General features: G+C 41.2%; 1 protein-coding gene across 4 annotated transcripts in view; it reads right to left on the reverse strand.

Moving 5' to 3' along the window:
- DNM3 (dynamin 3) overlaps positions 1-19,237 on the reverse strand; it is a 576,371-nt gene that overhangs the window by 27,422 nt on the left and 529,712 nt on the right. For all 4 annotated transcript variants that reach the window (XM_021682631.1, XM_021682630.1, XM_021682632.1 and 1 more), the window contains 3 exons: positions 12,331-12,495; positions 3,951-4,177; positions 3,012-3,254 (listed from right to left, as the gene is read on the reverse strand). In XM_021682631.1, the coding sequence (XP_021538306.1) occupies positions 3,012-3,254; positions 3,951-4,177; positions 12,331-12,495 (635 nt within the window). The remainder of the gene's footprint in view (positions 1-3,011; positions 3,255-3,950; positions 4,178-12,330; positions 12,496-19,237) is intronic.

Raw genomic sequence — 19,237 nt, forward strand, 5'->3', positions numbered from 1 at the left:
GATAAAAGAGGAGAAAGGGTCCTTAAGAAAGTAAAGAGCTAGAAAAAAAAAATCAAACTTCCTTCTCGGAAAGCTATGGGTTGTTTTCCTGGAGATGATGGATAATGGCATTTCAACGTTTTTTTGTTTTTTTGTTTTTTTTAGTTTTTAATAGAGAAAATGGAGGCAAATCACAGAGGGAAAAGAGAAAACATATAAATAAACAGAACAAGGTGAAGTTTCAACAAGAGCTTCCCTCAACTTTTTTCTTTCTTTTTCCATCTTTGTCTTTCTTTTTCTCTTTCTTTCTTTCTTTTTTTTTTTTTTTGAAATCTTAAACCCCATTTCTGGCTTGCATTTGGTAGGATTCCTGCTCTGGCTTTTATTAAAAACAGACTTTATGTGGTCAGAATTCTTCATCTTAAGCTAAACTTTAATAGGCATAAGGATCCTGACAGCTTCTCTCTTGGTCTCTCTCAGGTGACCCCCCCCCAACACCCCCAGAGGGGTTTCCCTCCCATTGCGCTGAACTGGCGCTGAAACTTGAAGGCTCAGCACAAAAACCAACTTTCCTCTTTTACTCTGAAGTCTCATTTCTGTTTTACATTTGAGACTCTTTTCAAGGCCAGGGTGTTAGGTCTGGCTCTAAGTGGAGAATATTCTAGAAATTTTGAATAACATAACTGGTGTCCTATAAATTCCCCAACACAGATGCATTAAACCTGGCAGTTCCCCTTCTCTAGCGTGAGCTACTGATTCCTGATTCCTGCCCGCTACCTTCTGTGAGCGAGCTTGGAAATACCAAGGGCGACTCCATCCTGCTTAACAAATCAATTTGGCATTCAACGGTACCTCTGAAGGGTATTGGCAAGCCAGCTTATCTAAAACCAAGAGGTAGAGCAGCCAAGCGAGCAAACAAAGACATGCATGTTCATTCCTGAGGAAAGGCACCACCAGGTTGCTCTGGTTTCTTCTTGTAGCTAAACAGACAAAATAGCCCACTTCGAGGCTCCTGTATGGGACTCCTGCCCGCCCCCTCTCCTGCCTTCCCCCAGTGGCCTCCATACCTTCCTGGCACAATGGTAGATACATTCCCAGTCAGTCTGAGATTTCCTAAAACAATCTTTTAATCTTGCGTGTAGTGGGTGAGGCTCAACACTGACATTTATTTATTTATTTTTCACGTGGAAGGGAAAATCTCTGCAATACTGTAGGGCAGTGGTTCTCAAGGGGAGGGAGATTTTATACCCCATGTCCCACCCCCCCCAACACACTAGCGATGTCACAACTGGGGCAGTACGACTGACATCCAGTGGGTCGAGGCCTGGATGCTGCGAAACATACTAAAATGCAAGGGCCAGCCCCCCACGATAAACATGGCAGTAGAGTGCCAAGGTCGAGAAACCCTGGTATTGTGACTGGAAGACTGGGCTCTGGAGTCAGACTGCTTGGGATTGAAGCCCAGCTCCGTTAGGGTCTGGTTGAGCAGCCGTGGGCGAGCTGTTTGAACCTCTGTGCCTCATCTGTAAAATGGATAATCACCTCTCCTTTCGGGCTGTTGTGAGCAGTAAACACAAATGTACCTGCAAAGCACTTAGGACAGTGCCTAGCATACACTGAGAGCGCAATAAATATTAGCTATTGCTTTCACTATTATTACCAGAAATGTAGCTCAGTTCCAAATAAATTGTAAAGGTGAACCTTAGTTTTAGAGGGAGAAAATATAGGTTTGAGGGTACATGTATCCTTTCTGAGTAGGACCCAAGTGAGGATCACCCTGACAGCCACAGTGCTTTACAATTTATCAGGCTCATTACATACGATTGGGGCAACAGCCTTGTTGAAACTGTTCTTATTTCATAGATGGGGAACCTCTAGCTCAGAGTTCAATGAGCTGTGCAAGGTCTGTAGCAAACCAGGCCTTCTGAATCTACATCCCCTGCTAGTCCCGCTCGTCCCCCCTTTGTTTACGAGCTTAAGGTGCCCCTTCTCTTCATTACACCCAACAGCCCGAAGATCAAAATCAGTGTAAGCCCTGTAATCAGAGAGTGAGGTGACTCAGGCTTCGTGGGGGGGGAGGAAGTCACCCCTCTTTCATGGTACGTGCATAGCAAGGTTTTTCTTCGTCAAGCATACAAATATTTTAATCTCCTGAACCGAATATTTTTTAAAAATTAAATTTCTGTATGAGTAATTTCCTTTCCTGTTAAAATTTCTGCTGTTGAGGAAAAAGCCTCCCAACTCCTTCTTTTTTTAAAATCTGTAGTTATACACATTGCACATATTTGGCTGTAAACGTTCAAAGGTGAGAATATAGCTTCAACTATGTATGTGATTCACGTTTCATTTATTCACCATTTTGTTTCACAAGTAAGCCTAGAAAATCTGCTTCCATGTGCCAAAATGTATTATTCAAATGTGCGATGTTCCATCTCATATATGGTTAGTGACTGCACACAGCAATCATCGTGTCTGTGTTAAAATGTCTACGCATAGCTTTAAAAAATATATCGCAAACTAATCAGCCCGGTTTTTACTTTGGCTACAGTAAAGTTAATAACGTTGGGCTTAAGGGTTATAGTTCAGGGGGCAAATGGATACTATTCCTTGAAGTTAGTTGTTTTCCAGAATTCCTCTGGTAATGGAGAAGGTGAGGCCTTAGCTCCTGATGCTCTCTCATGAGCTACGGAGCACACAGCTTGCAATAACCCAGCCATGGCTCTTTCTTTCCTTTCAAAGCGCTCTCTCAAATTATACAAACAGCTGCCCCAATGTCATTCATTTGGACCCTGTTTTCTTTGGTCCCGTTTAGTTTGTGCCAGTGGATAAAGGAGAGGTTTGGACCACATACTGGTTTTTAAATGGTGTCACAGGCTCCGCGGTTTTCCCATGATACCCCTCTCCTGGGTGAAAATTGCAAATGTGTATGATAATATCTTTGCAATTTTCTTTTCCAAATAGATTCTGTTAGGCTAGAAGAAGAGCACCGAAGAGCATCCCCCCCCCGCGTGCGCAGCCTGCACAGCACTCACCTGGGGACGCTGGGCGGGGCCCTCGTGGGCCGGGAGGGAACTTGCGGGGGCGCCCCGAACCACTCGCTGCTGCTGCTGCTTGGGAAAGGGGGGAGCGGGCCGGGCCTGAAGGGCACCGGGGGCGCCCCCGAGTGCGGGCCGGGGGAGGGGATGGCGGGCGCGGGCCCTCGGCCTGACGCGGGCCGCGTGAGGGGAGCGCTCAGCGTCGGCCGCCTCTGGGTGGTGGGGCTTGGCGGGGGGGACCTGAGGACAGACGAGAGCAGTTTCAGTCCGAGCTCACCTTCAAAAAAATATTTTATGACCTCCGGGCTGCTCTGTAAAAACTGTACTTTTGACGGAGTAAGTCGGGGCCGTGTCCGGAACGTTGGAAGGTCTAAAAGGGAGGGGCGCCTGGCGGGCTCGGTCCGAGTTGCTCGGGGGCTCCCGAGCTCCAGGCGTGGGTGTGAGCCCCATCGTGGGTATAGAGGTTACTTACATGAATTTTTTTTTTAAAGATATAAACGGGGTAAATGGTGAAAAGGAATTTCCCCTCCGCCCAACCCTTCACTACCCAGTAGTAGTTTCCTGTGTATCCTTTTCAACTATATCTTAGGATAGAACACAATATTCTCGCTACAATATATACATTCTTTTTTTTTTGTACATATTAGAACATAACGTTCTACAACTTACTTTTTTAAAGCTTCATATTAACTTGACTATCTTTTCATTTCAGTATAGAACCGTCTTACTCGTTTTGAGGGCTGTATAACATTCCACTGTAAGGCTGTATCGTGTTCGTTTCTGAAGGGATAATCTGACCTTCTCTCTCTCTCCTGAACTTAAATACCTTTTTTTCCTCTTTATTCCTTAGGTTCATATTGGTTTAGGGAAGCACACTCAGAAAATGACACCGGACAAGCCTGGCAGGCCTCGGGTGACACGGGGCCATTTTCCTACCTGCGGGAATGCTGTATCCAGGAGTCATCCACAGGAGGTGGTGCCGGGGTAAACGTGGTGGCAGTGTTGATGTCGCCAATGATCACCAGGGCTTCTTTAAGGGCTTGGTACATTCGAAGCATCTCATCCCGGCGCTGAGCCTGCTCAGCAGATTCCTCCATCAGGGTATTTTGGTCCTCTGAGGAATATAACTGTGCTAGGAGCTCTGAGTTTATGAAATCTTTAACCTGTCAGGTCACCACAGAAAAGTGAAAATGGGAATAAATGAGTGATCAAATGGTATAAACTGGTTCCGAGCCTGTAGACAAAGTCCATAACTGCCCACTCTGGGAAAAGATGCATGCTGCATGATGTACACAAGATGTACGATGTGTATGCATCTGTTTACTCTTATTTTCTTCATTATCCTCCCAGTCCTCCCGACCAGTGCAGGGACACTTTTCCCCCCTGTCTTATGGCTGTGGACTAAAGGAAAACCTACATCAGTTGGAAGAGGACTAAACTTTGCCATCACCAGAATAGGGCCTGTTGGTTATGCAAGCATTTCCACATTGTTGTCTGAGGCCGCTTGGCATAGAGATGAGGGCAGGTACCAGGAGGTAAGCAGCAGTATTTTCAGCAGAAAACAAGGATATAAAGAAACCTAGGTAATAACACAAGTTATCCATTCCTTGGTATTCCCAGTCCTTTACCTCACTTTTACCAAAATCATTAGAATACTATTAAGATCCCAGGTTTCAATGTCAACTCGAAAGTGGAATGAGCACCAATAAGTGAATTTTTATTAAATAGAGAACCTTAGATAATCATGCAAGTTGATTTACAAAAAATAAAAAAATTAAAAAAGATATACTTTCAGCTTTCTAGAAGTTTACAATAGAACTCCTTCACAGTAATGAGGACTGACATGGGTTTCCATAGTTAACAGATACATGGAAACAGACTTAAGTATGAACAATGTGTGTAAGTCTTAGGGGAGTGGCAGTTAGTAGCAGAATGAGAACAGAGAGGATGCATACACTGCAGAGCACTGAGGGAGGGAGCACCAGCCGCCATATCTCATCAAATCAAAGATACCAGTAACTTTAAGACACACCATAATTTGATGTGCCACTAAGAAAGAGAAAACACCATCAATTAAACTATGACAGAATGCCAAGATGCTATTGAGTGTGACATGCATCTTCATGTCAAAACTTAATTATTAAATGTGAAACAAGTGAATGTGGGAATCAATGAAAGATGGTATGTCCCACGTACCTTCACAAGTTATCTATTTGGATTCTCACCACATACTTATGAAATGTATTATGATCGCAATTTTACAGATGAAGAAACTGAAGTTCAGAGAGTTTAGTAATTTGCCCAAAGTCACATAACGTTAAGTCAAACCCCAAGTCTTTGGACCAAAGTCTAGTGCTCTTTCCGTTACCTCCTTACCCCACTTTGATTGAGTGCTTAGCAAAGACAATTTATGTTTAAGCATCATGATTGTAGAGTGGTATCGCAAGTATGCTGATTAACTTAGCCTACAAAAATAAACCAACTTGGATTTTTCAGTTTCTCTGTTAAATGAGACTAATGCTTATCTAGAGTCACTGGATCTTTCTAGGAAAGACCAAAGGCCAGCATATTTAATTGTTACAAATTCAGGCAGACAGCAGCATAGCTGTCAGAGGCTCAGAATCCCTGGCTTGTAGTGAAATATGGAACCAAGAGATCACAAAAGTCAAAAACACATAGCTTTATTATTTTTTAAAGGTATCAAATTATGTAAATAATTCTGCTGATCAGAAAATTCAGCTAAGTCACAGCTTCGCTGTGGTGAAATAAAGAGTATTCTCTCCGTATTTTGCAAACCAAGAGTGATTCAAATGTGGAAGTAATCTAGTAGACAAGATGTATTTGGGCAACTGTCTAGTAGGGTAGAAGGTTTATGTGTGATAGCTGTGGAAGGTAAGTTGGGCCAGGTAACCTGAGGCCAGATGCGAAAGCCTTGAACGCCAAGGAAAAGTGTTGGAACTGTATCCATTTGGCAGTGGGAAGCCATGGAAGACTTCTAAGCAAGTAAGTGAAACAATAAAATAGAGTTTTAGGAAAATTAATCTGTCTGTGATTGGAAAAGAATTTGTAAGGGTGGTAGCAGAGAGAAAGAAATCTGATAGAAGACCATTATAGATCATTTCTAGATGGTAGGGCTTTCATTTAGCGAGACTGCAGTGGAACAGAAAAGATGGGCACATATCAATTACACGATAGAGGAAAAACCAGGTGGGCATAAGTGCTGGTTTGATGTGAAAGGGCAGGAGCAAAAGGAACAAGGACACTTCAAGCACTGAGGTTGGGGTGAGTTGGAAAACAGAAAATCAAAAGTCAGGAAGGAGAGTTAGAGGAAAGACAGTAAATTTGGCTTAAGGAATATTTCATTCCCCCCCCTTTTTTTTTTTCGAGATTTAGTCACTTTTAAAACATACTTGCAGGTACCCAAGGAGTCAGGGACATTTGCACGAACCTTCTGCCGCTGGGCATGTGCATGCACTCAGATAGATGATGCAACGCAAAACTCAAAACCAGACAATTTTCCTGGCATGGAACAGCAGTTGGGCTAAGCTAGTTTGAAGCTTTACATCTAACTGGAGTATCACTTAGAATCTATTAAACATGATTTAAAAGAAGGTCCTTCCAAGAATAGATTTAAAGCAGATCTGAATTAAGAAGTGACTGTCAAACAAACCACGAAATAAAATAATAAGGGCTTGTTTCAGCATTCTGATCAAAGATCTGCCTTGAATCAACTCTTCCACATCAGAACATGACACGCTAAAACTTGCCTACTATCCCAAAGATTTGGCAATGTTGTGAATTAATAGGAGCATCACTACCAGCACAGGAGAAAATAAATGGCAGTATGGCGCAGTGGTTAAGAGCTCACGCTCTGCAATCAGACAGCTCTGAATCTGAGTCCTAGTTCCCACACTTAACTCTTCTTGAGCAAACAACCACCTCCTCCAGTCTCTCAGGCTCCTGATCTGTAAAATGGGGACAGTGGTAGCAGCTGTCTCAAGAGCTGTTGTGAGGATCAGGTGACAGAATGATTATAAGTTGCCTCGCGCAATGCCTAGCATCTCGTTAGTGCTCTGCAGGCAGAAGCTGTTCTTTCTAAAGCATGCAGACGAAATTGGCCTGAGGTATTTAGAGGGAGAAGAACACACAGAAAGCTATTGCAATGGTGCAGGCGTCGAGAGACATACACAGTTCAATACAGAGCGGAGGCTAACGTTTTATTTTGCACTGAAACAAAATTTTAGAAAGACCCTTCTCCTGCTAGCCTGGCTTTGGGATGCCACAACGGGAACAAAGGTAGGGGAACGTCAGGGAGTTTCCAGACACTTCAGGGACTTTCTGAGCAGTCTGTATGTCCGTGGTGCAAATACATAAATTTCAAGGATTCTGCATGACAGTCGAGGCCCAGTAAGATCCCTTGGAGGTGATGGCATTTAGAATACACCTCACAGAACATGACATAAACGAATTATACTTGGGTGCAAGACTTGAAATAATATTTATGCTTTTAATTATAATACCTTATAACCTATACATCTTGGTATGGTTCACAAAAAAATTCTCATACACAAAACCTCATTCCAGTTCAGACTCTACAGGCTAGATAAACAGGCATGACTGTACCATGTCGTCCCGCTCAGTGTAAAGGAATGTGAGGTCATTAAAAACGTTCCACATGTTTTCCTCTCTTTCTTACTTTAACCCTTCTCTATCAACCTGCAGTAGTTTTGGATCTTAAGACTTCTTTGTCTTCATAATTAAGACCATTTTAAAGCCTTCATAAATAGAAGGGACATTCCTCGAATTTTCACACAATTCTGTTACTAAGGAGGCCATTTCCTTAAAATCTGTTTCTAGACGGGAGTCTGCAACACAGTGATCACTTGCATTCACGTGAATATATAAAAAATGTAATTGCGCCATTTAAATTTGCTTAGTTTGGGAAAGGGGCTTGGTTAGAAGCTTGTGATTCTCTGAGATCTCACAATTCTTTCATGTCTGCTCTAGCTTCCTTTCCATTTCTCAGGGACGTATTTCTGCTAAAGACCAGTGATGTTTCTTGAAAAAGTGGCATCCTTTGCCTCACAAACCTAACGTCAAGCCAAAGAAGTTAGACACCAGAAAGCACCCACTATATGATTCCAAAGTTCAAGAACAGTCAGAGCTAAGATAAGCTATGCTGTAAGAAATCAGGAGCGGTGCCCTTGCTGGGGAGTGATGGGAGGTGGGAGCACGCAGGAGTGGGGGGCGGGGGGGGGTGTCTTCCGGGTCCTGGTCCCGATCTGTTTCTTGAGCAGGATGCTGAATTCTTGACCCATGGAAACAAATCAGTGCCCTGGTATTTAAGGTGTACTTTCCCCTCAAATAATGAACATTTGAAATAATACTCGACTTCATGCACATGAAAGTTACAGTGAGTTTTGAAACGAGGGCACATGTTACTAATTTTCCAGCGAAGTGCCACTGGCCAAGGAGAGTAAATGTGGAGCTCCAGGGGTCCAGGGGTCCAGGCGGCAGCACGCACTCCAAGTGTGAAACGCCCCCGGGCTTCATATCTGATTCTTAAAAAGTTTCATAAAAACTTTACGTTCTATTTTGTATTATCTGGGTTTGAATTACTAGTTAAGATTTAAAATGTTGTTTCACGGGGCGCCTGGGTGGCTCAGATGGTTAGGCGTCTGCCTTCGGCTCAGGTCGTGGTCCCAGGGTCCTGGGATCGAGCCCCGCATCGGGCTCCCGGCTCAGCGGGGAGCCTGCTTCTCCCTCTCCCTCTGCCTCTCTCCCTGCTCATGCTGTCTCTCTCTCTCTCTCTGTGTCTCAAATGAATAAATAAAATCTTAAAAAAAATAAAAAAATAAAATAAAATGTTGTTTCTCATATTCAAACAAACCCTGAAATCTTCCAGGAAATGAGCCTTCTGGGAAGATACACCAGATACGTGCTATGGGCAGAGCAGCCCCCTAGGTGGAGAAGGCTGAGCTCCATAGTTCGCCCATCCTTGCTATATGCGTTAACTAAGGATGAGATCTGGGTTTTAATCTTGACTCTGCCAGCCCTGCTATGTGACCCTGGGCGAGTCCCTTAACCTCTCGGCACCTCAGTTTCTCCATTTATAATCAGGGCTAAATACTGAGTGCCCGGTGGATGGCTGTCCCATGGGTGCCAACACTGAACCGTGTACCGCCCTGCCATGCAGACTTTCACAATAAAGCTCGATTCCCAGACGGAGAATCTTCTGGTGGGGTGGGCTGCAGAGCAGAGGCCATCAAACTGTGCTTGCCCTGGGGGGCTAGGTGTGTGCGAACATTAAAGTCCTGACCAAAACTCCCCTGCTTCGGCTGCAGCCGGTCCCGAACGGCCGGCTGTCATAAACTTGCTATTTCTTTGTGCCGCTGTTCCCCAGTGCGCTTAAGCACTGCAACAGCTGTTCTGCTTCAACAAAGGCTTACAGTATGTCTGAGGCAAGGCATTTATTGCTGGCTTTAAACTTCTTAAATAATTCCATATGGAGACCTGAGTGGCAGAACACTTAATGTAAACTTTCAAAGGAAACTGCCCACCAAATTCTGAACTTTATAATAAAGTTGGCTGAAACATATTCTTTTTCAGAAGGCAGGGTAGCCATTCCCATTGCAAAGAGGAAAGGCCACGGCACCGCTTTCGACGGTGACTGTCCACTGACAGAGGACCCCGTTGCAGGCATTCACTGGTGCGGGAGAACCAGCGTCCACCCAGCGCCATTTATAGAAGCAGTAGGGTTAAGTGGATGGACTTTAGCATGAGGAGGCAGAGTATTTGTTTTCTAGCTGTGATTCTATGATGGATTCTCTACCTTGAAGATCTCTTAACATCGAATAAATAACCAGCACATAGGCGTGACACGGTGCTTGGTGTTCAGTGCGTTTCTGGTCCTTGTACTCAACAGGGCCCTTCCGGAGTGAACACAAAGGATTCAGATGTTCTGTCCAATAAGATGCCCTGAGAATATGGCATTTAAAAGAGCAATTTATATTTTTACATCTATGTAATTATCAAATATATATAACTCTGTATTTTGACATATCTAGGAAAAAAGCAAACAAAATAATACTCCAGGAAAAGTGGTCATCCGAGATACGTAAAACTATTTTCTGACAGATACAAAAAGTTAAATTTCCAACAACGATAACCATCATTTCGTAAGAATCCAGCATTACGTGATGGTTCTGTTTTCTCCACATTCCTGTGAGTCTCAGCGTCAAGGTCCTCTTTCTCATTATTCTTGTGCAAGGTCTCTCTCAAGGCAGCTTGCAGAGCTCTACCTCCACGGAGAATTCCCTTGGGGGGCGGGGGTTCAGCCATTTCATTAAAGCCAACAAGCACACCAGTGAGGGGTGAGGGCAATTACCCCTGTGTTTCTTTGCGTATGTGTGTGTGTGTGTGTGTGTGTTTCTTGAGAAGGTGAAAGTAGGATAGATTTGTAAGAGGGTCTTTTTTTCTTTTTCGTTTTAACTAATTAGTGTCAGGCAACTCCTCGTGCTATAGACAGTAAGTGCTATTTCCTGTGCCGATGATTTAATATAGTGCAGAGCAAAGCAGGGTTTGAACTGATGGCCGCACTAATGACTTGCGATAAAACAGTGAAAAGATAAATGATACTTAATCAGGAAAATGTTTAAATAAGCAAGTGCCTGGATATACCACAGCAAAACAACCTGAACTCATTTAAGTAAAATTAAGAGGGTAATTTTAAAAATACACAGACTATTTGTTTAGTACTCTGTATTTTTCAAAATGGCATACAGTCGCATTTATTACATTCTCTGACAATTCAGTGAGGCAGCTCAGTGTTCTTATCGTAATTTTAGAAGTGACTGACTTCAACTCAGAGGGGCCAAGTAATTTGCTCCAGGTCACACAGCAGGCCATTGACTGAGCTTAAGAATACAATTCATGGTTTCCAAATTTCCAATATATTGCTCACCTACTGCTGATACTTCAAAGCATCCTAGCAACCTTGTTTAATTATGCAAAATCTTGCATGGGAATAGGATTAAAAACCATGGGTGCTTAGAGCTTCTTCAAGAAGGGTTTCCTTCAAGGGGTTTCTTCCAGGAAACCTTTCTTCAAGGAACGAACACACCATGAACCACAAATAGAATATCATATTTACAAATACAATTTTGAAAGAAATCTTGAAATATGGACAAAGGCTCTTTATAGTTCTGAAATAGGCAGGCAGCCACATTGGCTTCTTACATTTTTTATAGTACTTCCACATATACTATCTTCTGAAATAAATCCCTAAGCCAGGTACCTTTTCTACGATTCGTATTTTACATATGGAGGAAACGGATGCAAAGAAGTTAACCGATTTGTCTTGAGGTCAACAGAATCTGTTGCAGAACCAGGCTCAGAATATAGGTTTCTCCTGAATTCAAGTGTGTTCAGTAACTTTGCCAGCTAATTTATATGTGTTACAAGCAAATGCTCATAATATATCATCGATTTAAATAAAAGGTATCCCGAGAAGACAGCTAGAACTAAAAATGCTGGTGTCTCCTTTTCAAGAATCAGAAAAGCCTGTTATAAAACACTGCATGATAGCCTATCTTATCTAAAAGATAGTTTCTCCAATAACTTGTGATATTATTTGTACTTTAATAAAGTAGCTGCCAAAAGAACCAAACTAGATCACGTAATTTAAGTATCATATCTTGACTGCTGTAAAGTAACCATGAAAAGGGAGGGATTCTGTACACTCCAGATCAACTGAGGGTTCGTCTAGCAGGCACTTTAAGATCTGTGGCAATATCACCATTACCAGAAAAGAGAAGTTGACTGACTCTGAATCCAAGGGGATAGGGCAAAAAGCCACTTCCTGGGTGAAAATAGCATTCCGTAGTTTTTAGAAAGTGAAAATAATCATATCAATGTATGTTATGTGTTTGTGTGTAGACAAGAATAAATATTTTTTGCTTTTAATCTCAAAGGCTAGGAGCTGGGGCATCTGGTTTTATTGCTGGCTTTGCAATTAACTCACACCCTGAGCACAGCTGCAGTATTTTTGCTCTGCTTTCTTGTGAGCAAATGCACACTCTTCAGGAGCAGATAGGTGATAGGGAATTCCACAGTACCGTGGCTGTAAGTTTCATGTTGGCTTCCCTAAATTCTCTTTCACTGGTCAGTCACTTGTCACTTGTAATAGAAAATGAGGAATCTGGGTAATAGGTATTCAACCATCCAGAAAATATCACAAAGAAGCTGGTGAGAATATGAGCAGTTTCCACACTAAGATGGGTTAGAAGTTAAAATGAGACAGTTTATAATCACTTACATTATTGATCATAAGGTGCATTATTGTTTTTGGAATTAGATCTCGGATACATTTGTTGATGATAGACATGTAGGAGTCTACAAGGTTGCGGATGGTCTCCACTTGCCTCTCCAATTGTGGGTCCATGGAAAAGTTTTCTGCTTGGCCATTCTCATCATTTTCAGTCTAACAGAAAGGAAAGAAAACATGAATTATTTCACATTCGTTCAGAAGAAAAAAAATACCATACATTATCAGATGATCAACTTCTGCTCACTCTGTTTGGAGTTCTATCACTAGATGGTTAACATCTTTATTTTAAACATACCCATTAATTCTGAAAAGGGATCAGAACCAGGCAGTTATTCCTCTACTTTTAGCAACCCACAACCTAGGGGAAGCAACTTTCTGAGCGAATGCTGGGATGAATAACCAGATAAAGAGTGCACCTAACAACATACCTCTAGAGAACAATCTAATCTTCAGCCATTTGCAAACTGGCCAAAGAACTGAATCCAAGCAAATGATGCAGATGTAAACCTCTGGGACGGGTCTCCAGGGATTCTATAGATTAGAAATAACCTTGGTGTTGTTCTGGAACTCCTAGGTCTGTTCTGGAATGGATCAGCATTTGGATCAGCCCAGGTTTTAAAACTAAATCTCCTAGGCCTGGCCTGGAGCCAAAATAAGAGATATAGAGAATAATTCATCTTTCCATGCACTTGCTGGAATTTGTTCTGTAAATTCATGCTTCTGTCATCACTACTAAAGGCTGGCTCCATTGTGGAAAACTTACAATTTTAACTTCCAACTTGTTATTCTTTGAATAAAACAGAACACATCTATACACAAAGAATTTATTTGTGCAACATGAGAGAAGCATCTGTTTTCTATACTATGGGACTTGAGTTAATTAATTTTGGCTTATCCACCAGAGGCTGGGCTGGAATGGCATCTTCATCATTAAGGGCTGACCTATTGGCTTGGCATTGAAATCAATTTAGAACAAATGGTCTCCATTTCAAGTCAGGTTGAACCATCTAAGCCCCAGAACATGATACAAATACTGTTAGTGGTCTGGCTACTTTCTAACATTTGGAAAGATTTAATTACAAATGCAAAAAAAGGGGGGGGGGATAATTTATTGCTTCCATTGTAGACATGAAGTACTTTTCCTTGGAAATGTACATACTTTGATCTGCCAGGTTTTCAATCATCCTATCAGTTTTAGGCAAAGCCCTGTGCTTAAATGGATCTATAAATGACAAACTTTTCCTTTGAATCAATATGCATGTGTGAAAGGCATATTTGTAGGCCTACAAAGTCAATAATAACAAAGAGAGAAATAGGTCCTAGTCATTTATATAGGCTTCTCTTGCTCAGAAATATCCAATACTTTTTAAAAATATTAAAATAATGTGCTCACTCTAAAACACAACAGTCATTGTTGTGAGACCATGAGAGTATGGCCCCATGCTTCAGGGCGATAGTTTGAGGACATTTCTGAGGCATCTTACAGCTACTCCGGCAAGGTAGAGGAAGTTTCAAAAAGGGCAGTTGTTTGAAATGGTCTTTGGTCACTGAGAGAAAGAACTAAATCAAGTCTTCCGTAGTAAAGAACCACTTTTATTCTTAATTGGTGATATACAAGCACAATAGGATCTAGGACAAATGGGTATAAAGCTGAAGCCATAAAGTGGTAGGTAGAGGGAAGGTAAGCCACAGCAGTGAAAAAACAATCATGTTTCCAAACTCCTTCCTAGGGTATAAAAACCACTTCAAATGTGTTCCATGCTGAGCCCAAGTTGTAAGTCAGCAGTAACTGCAATGTCGTTTTAAGGATTATGTATTTGAAAGTGAAAACTTCAGGTTCAAATTCAGGCTCTATTGTGTACTGGTTGTGTGGCCACACTTATGTTACTTGATGTAATTTAAACTCAGCTTCCCTATCTTTAAGACGGGGATACACGTCCCTGGTGAACTTGTGGAAGCTAAAGGAGATAACACATAGGAGATGACCTAGCCAAGGGCCTCAATAAATGTTAGCTGCTTTCTTTCCTTTCTGAATATTCATGGAATAAGAGTTAGAGAGCTGCTTGACTCTCAACATACACTATGAAAATTTAAGGTGAAAACTTTGTGCATAAAACATTTTCAATTCAAGCAATATAAAAATGGCAAGTGAATTTTTTTTTAACACCTCCACGTTTTCCTTTGAATCAATACGCATGTGTGAAAGGCATATTTGTAGGCCTACGAAGTCTGCCTGGACCCTCCTCCTCCCACCCGTGAAGATCCTTCATCTTTCAGAACCTCCTGGACAAGCTCCTGATGGCCCCCCGAACCCATCGCTCCCCCCTTTGTACTTCCTCTGTGTCTTGTGTTCACCTTTTTTAAATATCCAGCCTCAGTTTACGCTCCTCTCCTATTAGACTCTGGTGTCTTGTTTCTCTCTCCCTTCTCAGCACCCAGCACAGAGCTTGATGCACGGGAGAAGGAGTTAACAACTCCACAAGGGGTTTACGTAAATCAAGGAAGCTGCTCTGGTGCATTCAGGGGTTCCAAGTGTGCCTGCCTACATGTCAGAGACACTGGAGACCAGAGAAACCCCAGGGCGGTGAGTTAGGACCCATGACTACTTGATAACAGTGAGAATGATAAAATGATTATGAAATATTGTATACAAATGAGAACAGATGACCGACAGCTTTGGGAGGAAAACAGCTTTTATACAAAGCGACATAAACCTCCATAATGGATAAAATACAGTTCAGTTTGTCTCTCTGATCTGAAATATACTGCGGTTTTGTTATGGTATTTAACAGTCGGGGGCGATGACATTTCAGTATCAATATTCCACCTGTCCCAGGAACACTTATTGAGCACTTGCTGTGTTCTAGGTACTCTGCTAAGCACTTTGCGTAGAAGATCCACACCACAACCTTGTTATTGTCAACCCACAGAAGAGCATGTTGAAATTTGTTCAGTAAGTGTAAGATGCATACAATTTTAACAAATTTCTTTTTCTTCCATAAGTATAAAAAAATCAAGTATTATGAAACAGTGAAACATTCATAAAACATCAAGTCAGTTTCATAGATAAAATAAATGTAGAAAGAGTTTCCAGGAAAAAGATGTCATTGAAATATTGCTATTTGTAAAAAAAAAAAAAAAAAAAGATTGAAACAAAAGAGAAAAGCAGAGTAAACAGTATTTTTAAAAGAACCTCCAGAAATATAAAACACCAAGAAATTATACCATCATCTGCATGTTTACATAGAAACACTTAATTTTCCCATTTCACACTACTTTTAACATTTAGCCTTACTTTACTTTTTGCTTATCAAAACATGCAAAAGACATTCACTTTCACTTTTAAAAACCAGATGCAAATAATAAGCAAAGTGTCAGAGTGAATGGAGAACACCGAATGGATTAATTCTCAACACACACACACACACACACACACACACACACACACAAGAAGTATTCCAGAGTAACCCGTAAAACAATTTGAAGTTCTCTCTAGCTTTTGGAAATAATATGTGTTAACATGCAAACTTTAACTACTCAGATAATACCATGGACGTGACGGGGAGTCACAGAATTCAGAATGCAAATTGAATTTCTTTTCTCATTTTAGAAAGATAGCAGAAATACTTGCCTTTTCTAATATAGCTAAGATAAATGGGGGAAATATGCATAGATGGACTTTTTCTTTAAACTGAGTAATTTCAGAGAGCAAATGTTCCCTTTTCTCTGACCCAGTTCTAACCAAATTCTCTGTCGTGTTTTTTTCTGTACGTATACTGTGTATGACTATGTATTTTTTCTTTGTTTAAATTATAGGATTGCAATAGAATTCTTTGCAGTCTAAGCACTGAAGTGACAGCTGTTTATCATTATCCTCATCAAGGGAATGTAAAATAAAAATAGTAATTTGTCTCTGATCTTTGAGGCAAAAAAGAATGGTCTGCAAACATTTAACCTTTTATGTGCAGGTTCATTGATGCTGTTTACAAAATGTGAATAATATTGTGAAAACCAGCTTTCTTCTGCAAAATACAATGGACAGGCCTTCCTATTGCAATTTTGTTCACAAACAGCTTTTGTGAAATCTAATGCAACTTAAACAATGAAAAATAACAACTCAGCACTGTAAATGGTTTATAAACAATATTGTAATTTTCTTTCTTATGAAACTATTTGCACGGTATTCAAGAACCAATCTGTTTTACAACATTTTAATTTAAAAGATTTCTCCTAGAGACTTAATACTTTAACAGGTGAGAGGACGAAATAGCCAAATCAGAAGTAATTCCCACCATACCTTAAAGCAACCATTATAGGAGATCCGGGCTTGATGGGGGATGTCTATTTTTCATGTGTTTTGTTTTCATCTCTTTTCTTTCCTTAAATTTCTTTTTTTTTTAAGATTTTATTTATTTGAGAGAGAGAGAGCACCAAAGCGGGGTGAGGGGCAGAGGGAGAAGCAGGCTCCTGGCTGAGCAAGGAGCCTGATGTGGGGCTCGATTCCAGGACCCTGGGATCATGACTTGAGCTGAAGGCAGATGCTTAACAGACTGAGCCGCCCAAGTGCCCTCTTTCCTTAAATTTCTTATTGAATTATGTCATAGGCTTCTTGGAGGATCACTGAAACCATCTACATAAGATTATTTTCTTAAGGTGACTGCAGCTCTTTAAAAGTGGAACAACAGAAATGCAAAGTATCCTGGCAAAAATACATACATGAACATACTAGCTAATTGGTGGGGGGAGGTTTGCTGCATCTCTTCTCACCAATGGAGAGCATTGCACTACAACCTACAGATCTACACAAGTGATTTTTCCAGATAAGCAACACTTGCCCCTTTCTAAGCACCTTATTATTATCATACAATTTCTCCACTACCTTAAACAAACAGTAAAAAAGTATCATTTAACTTTCTCTTAGTGAATCAGGTCATCATTATGAAAATAGTGTTACCACGGTAACACAGCTTTGAATTTTCCAGCCCCACATTATGAAGAATGTCTCACTGAAAACCTTTCCCCACTTTCAGTTATGTACTTCTTCTAATTTGCAGAGGCTAATTAGAGGCTAATTTGCAGAGGCAGGCAACCAACTTGTAAAAAAACCAAAAAACAAAAAAACAGAAACTATGGAAGAAATGTGCTCCAGAAAGCCTTTGAGAGGAGTAGAGATTGTAGTCTGCTGCCTTGGGACAGGTATTTCATTAATTAATTAAAAAAATAGTTGTTTAGTGTCTCAGGTGAACTGTGAGGGGTACAAAGGAAGTTGAAAAACTTTGGTACTTTGGTGAGCTTCTCTTCTGGCAGGGAGGATGCAGGGTGGGATGAGTCAGTGAGTCCGAGGATGAGCTCAAGCATGGTAGGCTTCAAGGAGAATCCTTAGGGTTGGCCACACTAGAGACGAACCTTACGAGTTGGGTGAGATTTCAGACTGACACTGGGGCAACATGCTCATTGTTCTATCCTTAGGACTTAGCCCAGTGCCCTATATGCAGCAGGAGCTTCATAAATATGTGGAATATTTGAAGACAAAGACTCACCCAGGCCATCTCCTGAGGGATTAGGTTTCTGTTTTGGACAGAACCTAAGAGACTGAGCTCCAGGTAACTGAGGTGTTGCTAAGATGGTAAATGTAGTAATTGCTTGGATTGCTAGGACGGAGCTTTCCATGCTGAGCTCCTGGTCTGGGCAGGATAAATAACGATCTGCATTCAGAATGATGTCAGTCGATGTAAAGATATGATGGCTCTGTCTAAGGATGTCTACAGATTGGAGCCGCGACTATACTTATGAGCTGGCATCTACTTAGGTCTCCAATCGGCGAGAAACGTCCATAACACAGGACAAAACACTGAATCCCCCCGATCCTGTGAGCGGTGACCCACTGGACAGAGCAGGCAGGACCCAACTTTGTCTGCTTCTGTCATTTTCACCACTATTCTTCCTTCTTCCTTTACCTGCTACTACCCTTTTTATTCTCCCTACAGCTCTTGTTCTCCTTTCATCGCCACACTGCATCATAATAAGCATTATAAAACTATGTAAGATTAATGTGAAATTAATCAGCCGTTTAAAAAAAAACCCACATAGGATTTGAAAGATATGTACTTGACTCAAAACAATAACAACAAACCTATGTCAATGGGTGGCTCTTTTTTTTCTAACTCTCACTCAGCCCAATAGCTGCGAACAGTCTGTGTGGGGCCAGCGTATGCCTATGTCTCTAATAAACAACTTGAATGATGACAGCAATGACTAAGTAGGATCTGGAGGAGTAAGGGGAAGGAGGGTTTCCCTCATATAACTGACAGTCACTGCATTTGTATTTAAGATGCACTGAAACACTAGCTTTTATCTGCAACTGTAAAAACAAACGTGGATATGAGGATTCTTAGAGAAATTTGAAAACTTATGTACTCTGTCCTGAGGTCCTCCTAGAAGTTCAAGTAATTCCTTTTTTTTTTAAAGATTTTATTTATTTATTTGAGAGAGACAGAGATAGTGACAGAGATAGCGAGAGACAGCACACGTGGGGAGGAGAGGGAGAAGCAGGCTCCCCGAGGAGCAGGGAGCCTGAAATGGGGCTCAATCCCAGACCCTGAGATCATGACCTGAGCCGAAGGCAGATGCTCAACTGACTGAGCCACCCAGGCGCCCTGAAGTTATAGTAATTCCAATCTAGTTTTTAATCTATCTAAAGTCCTATATTGCTTTATATTAACAGGTAAGTTTATGAATATGTAATATTCATATATTTTAAACACATTATCAAACATTGCTATTTAAATAATCTTGAGAATTTTTTCTAAACTTATGAATATTTATTTTTAGAAAATTTTAATCTTTATATACTGAGTTTGCTTGCCACAGCATAACAACCCTTTGTCCAAACAAT

The sequence above is a fragment of the Neomonachus schauinslandi genome, chromosome 6 (genome assembly GCF_002201575.2).
Source record: "Neomonachus schauinslandi chromosome 6, ASM220157v2, whole genome shotgun sequence".
Taxonomy (NCBI): Eukaryota; Metazoa; Chordata; class Mammalia; order Carnivora; family Phocidae; genus Neomonachus; species Neomonachus schauinslandi.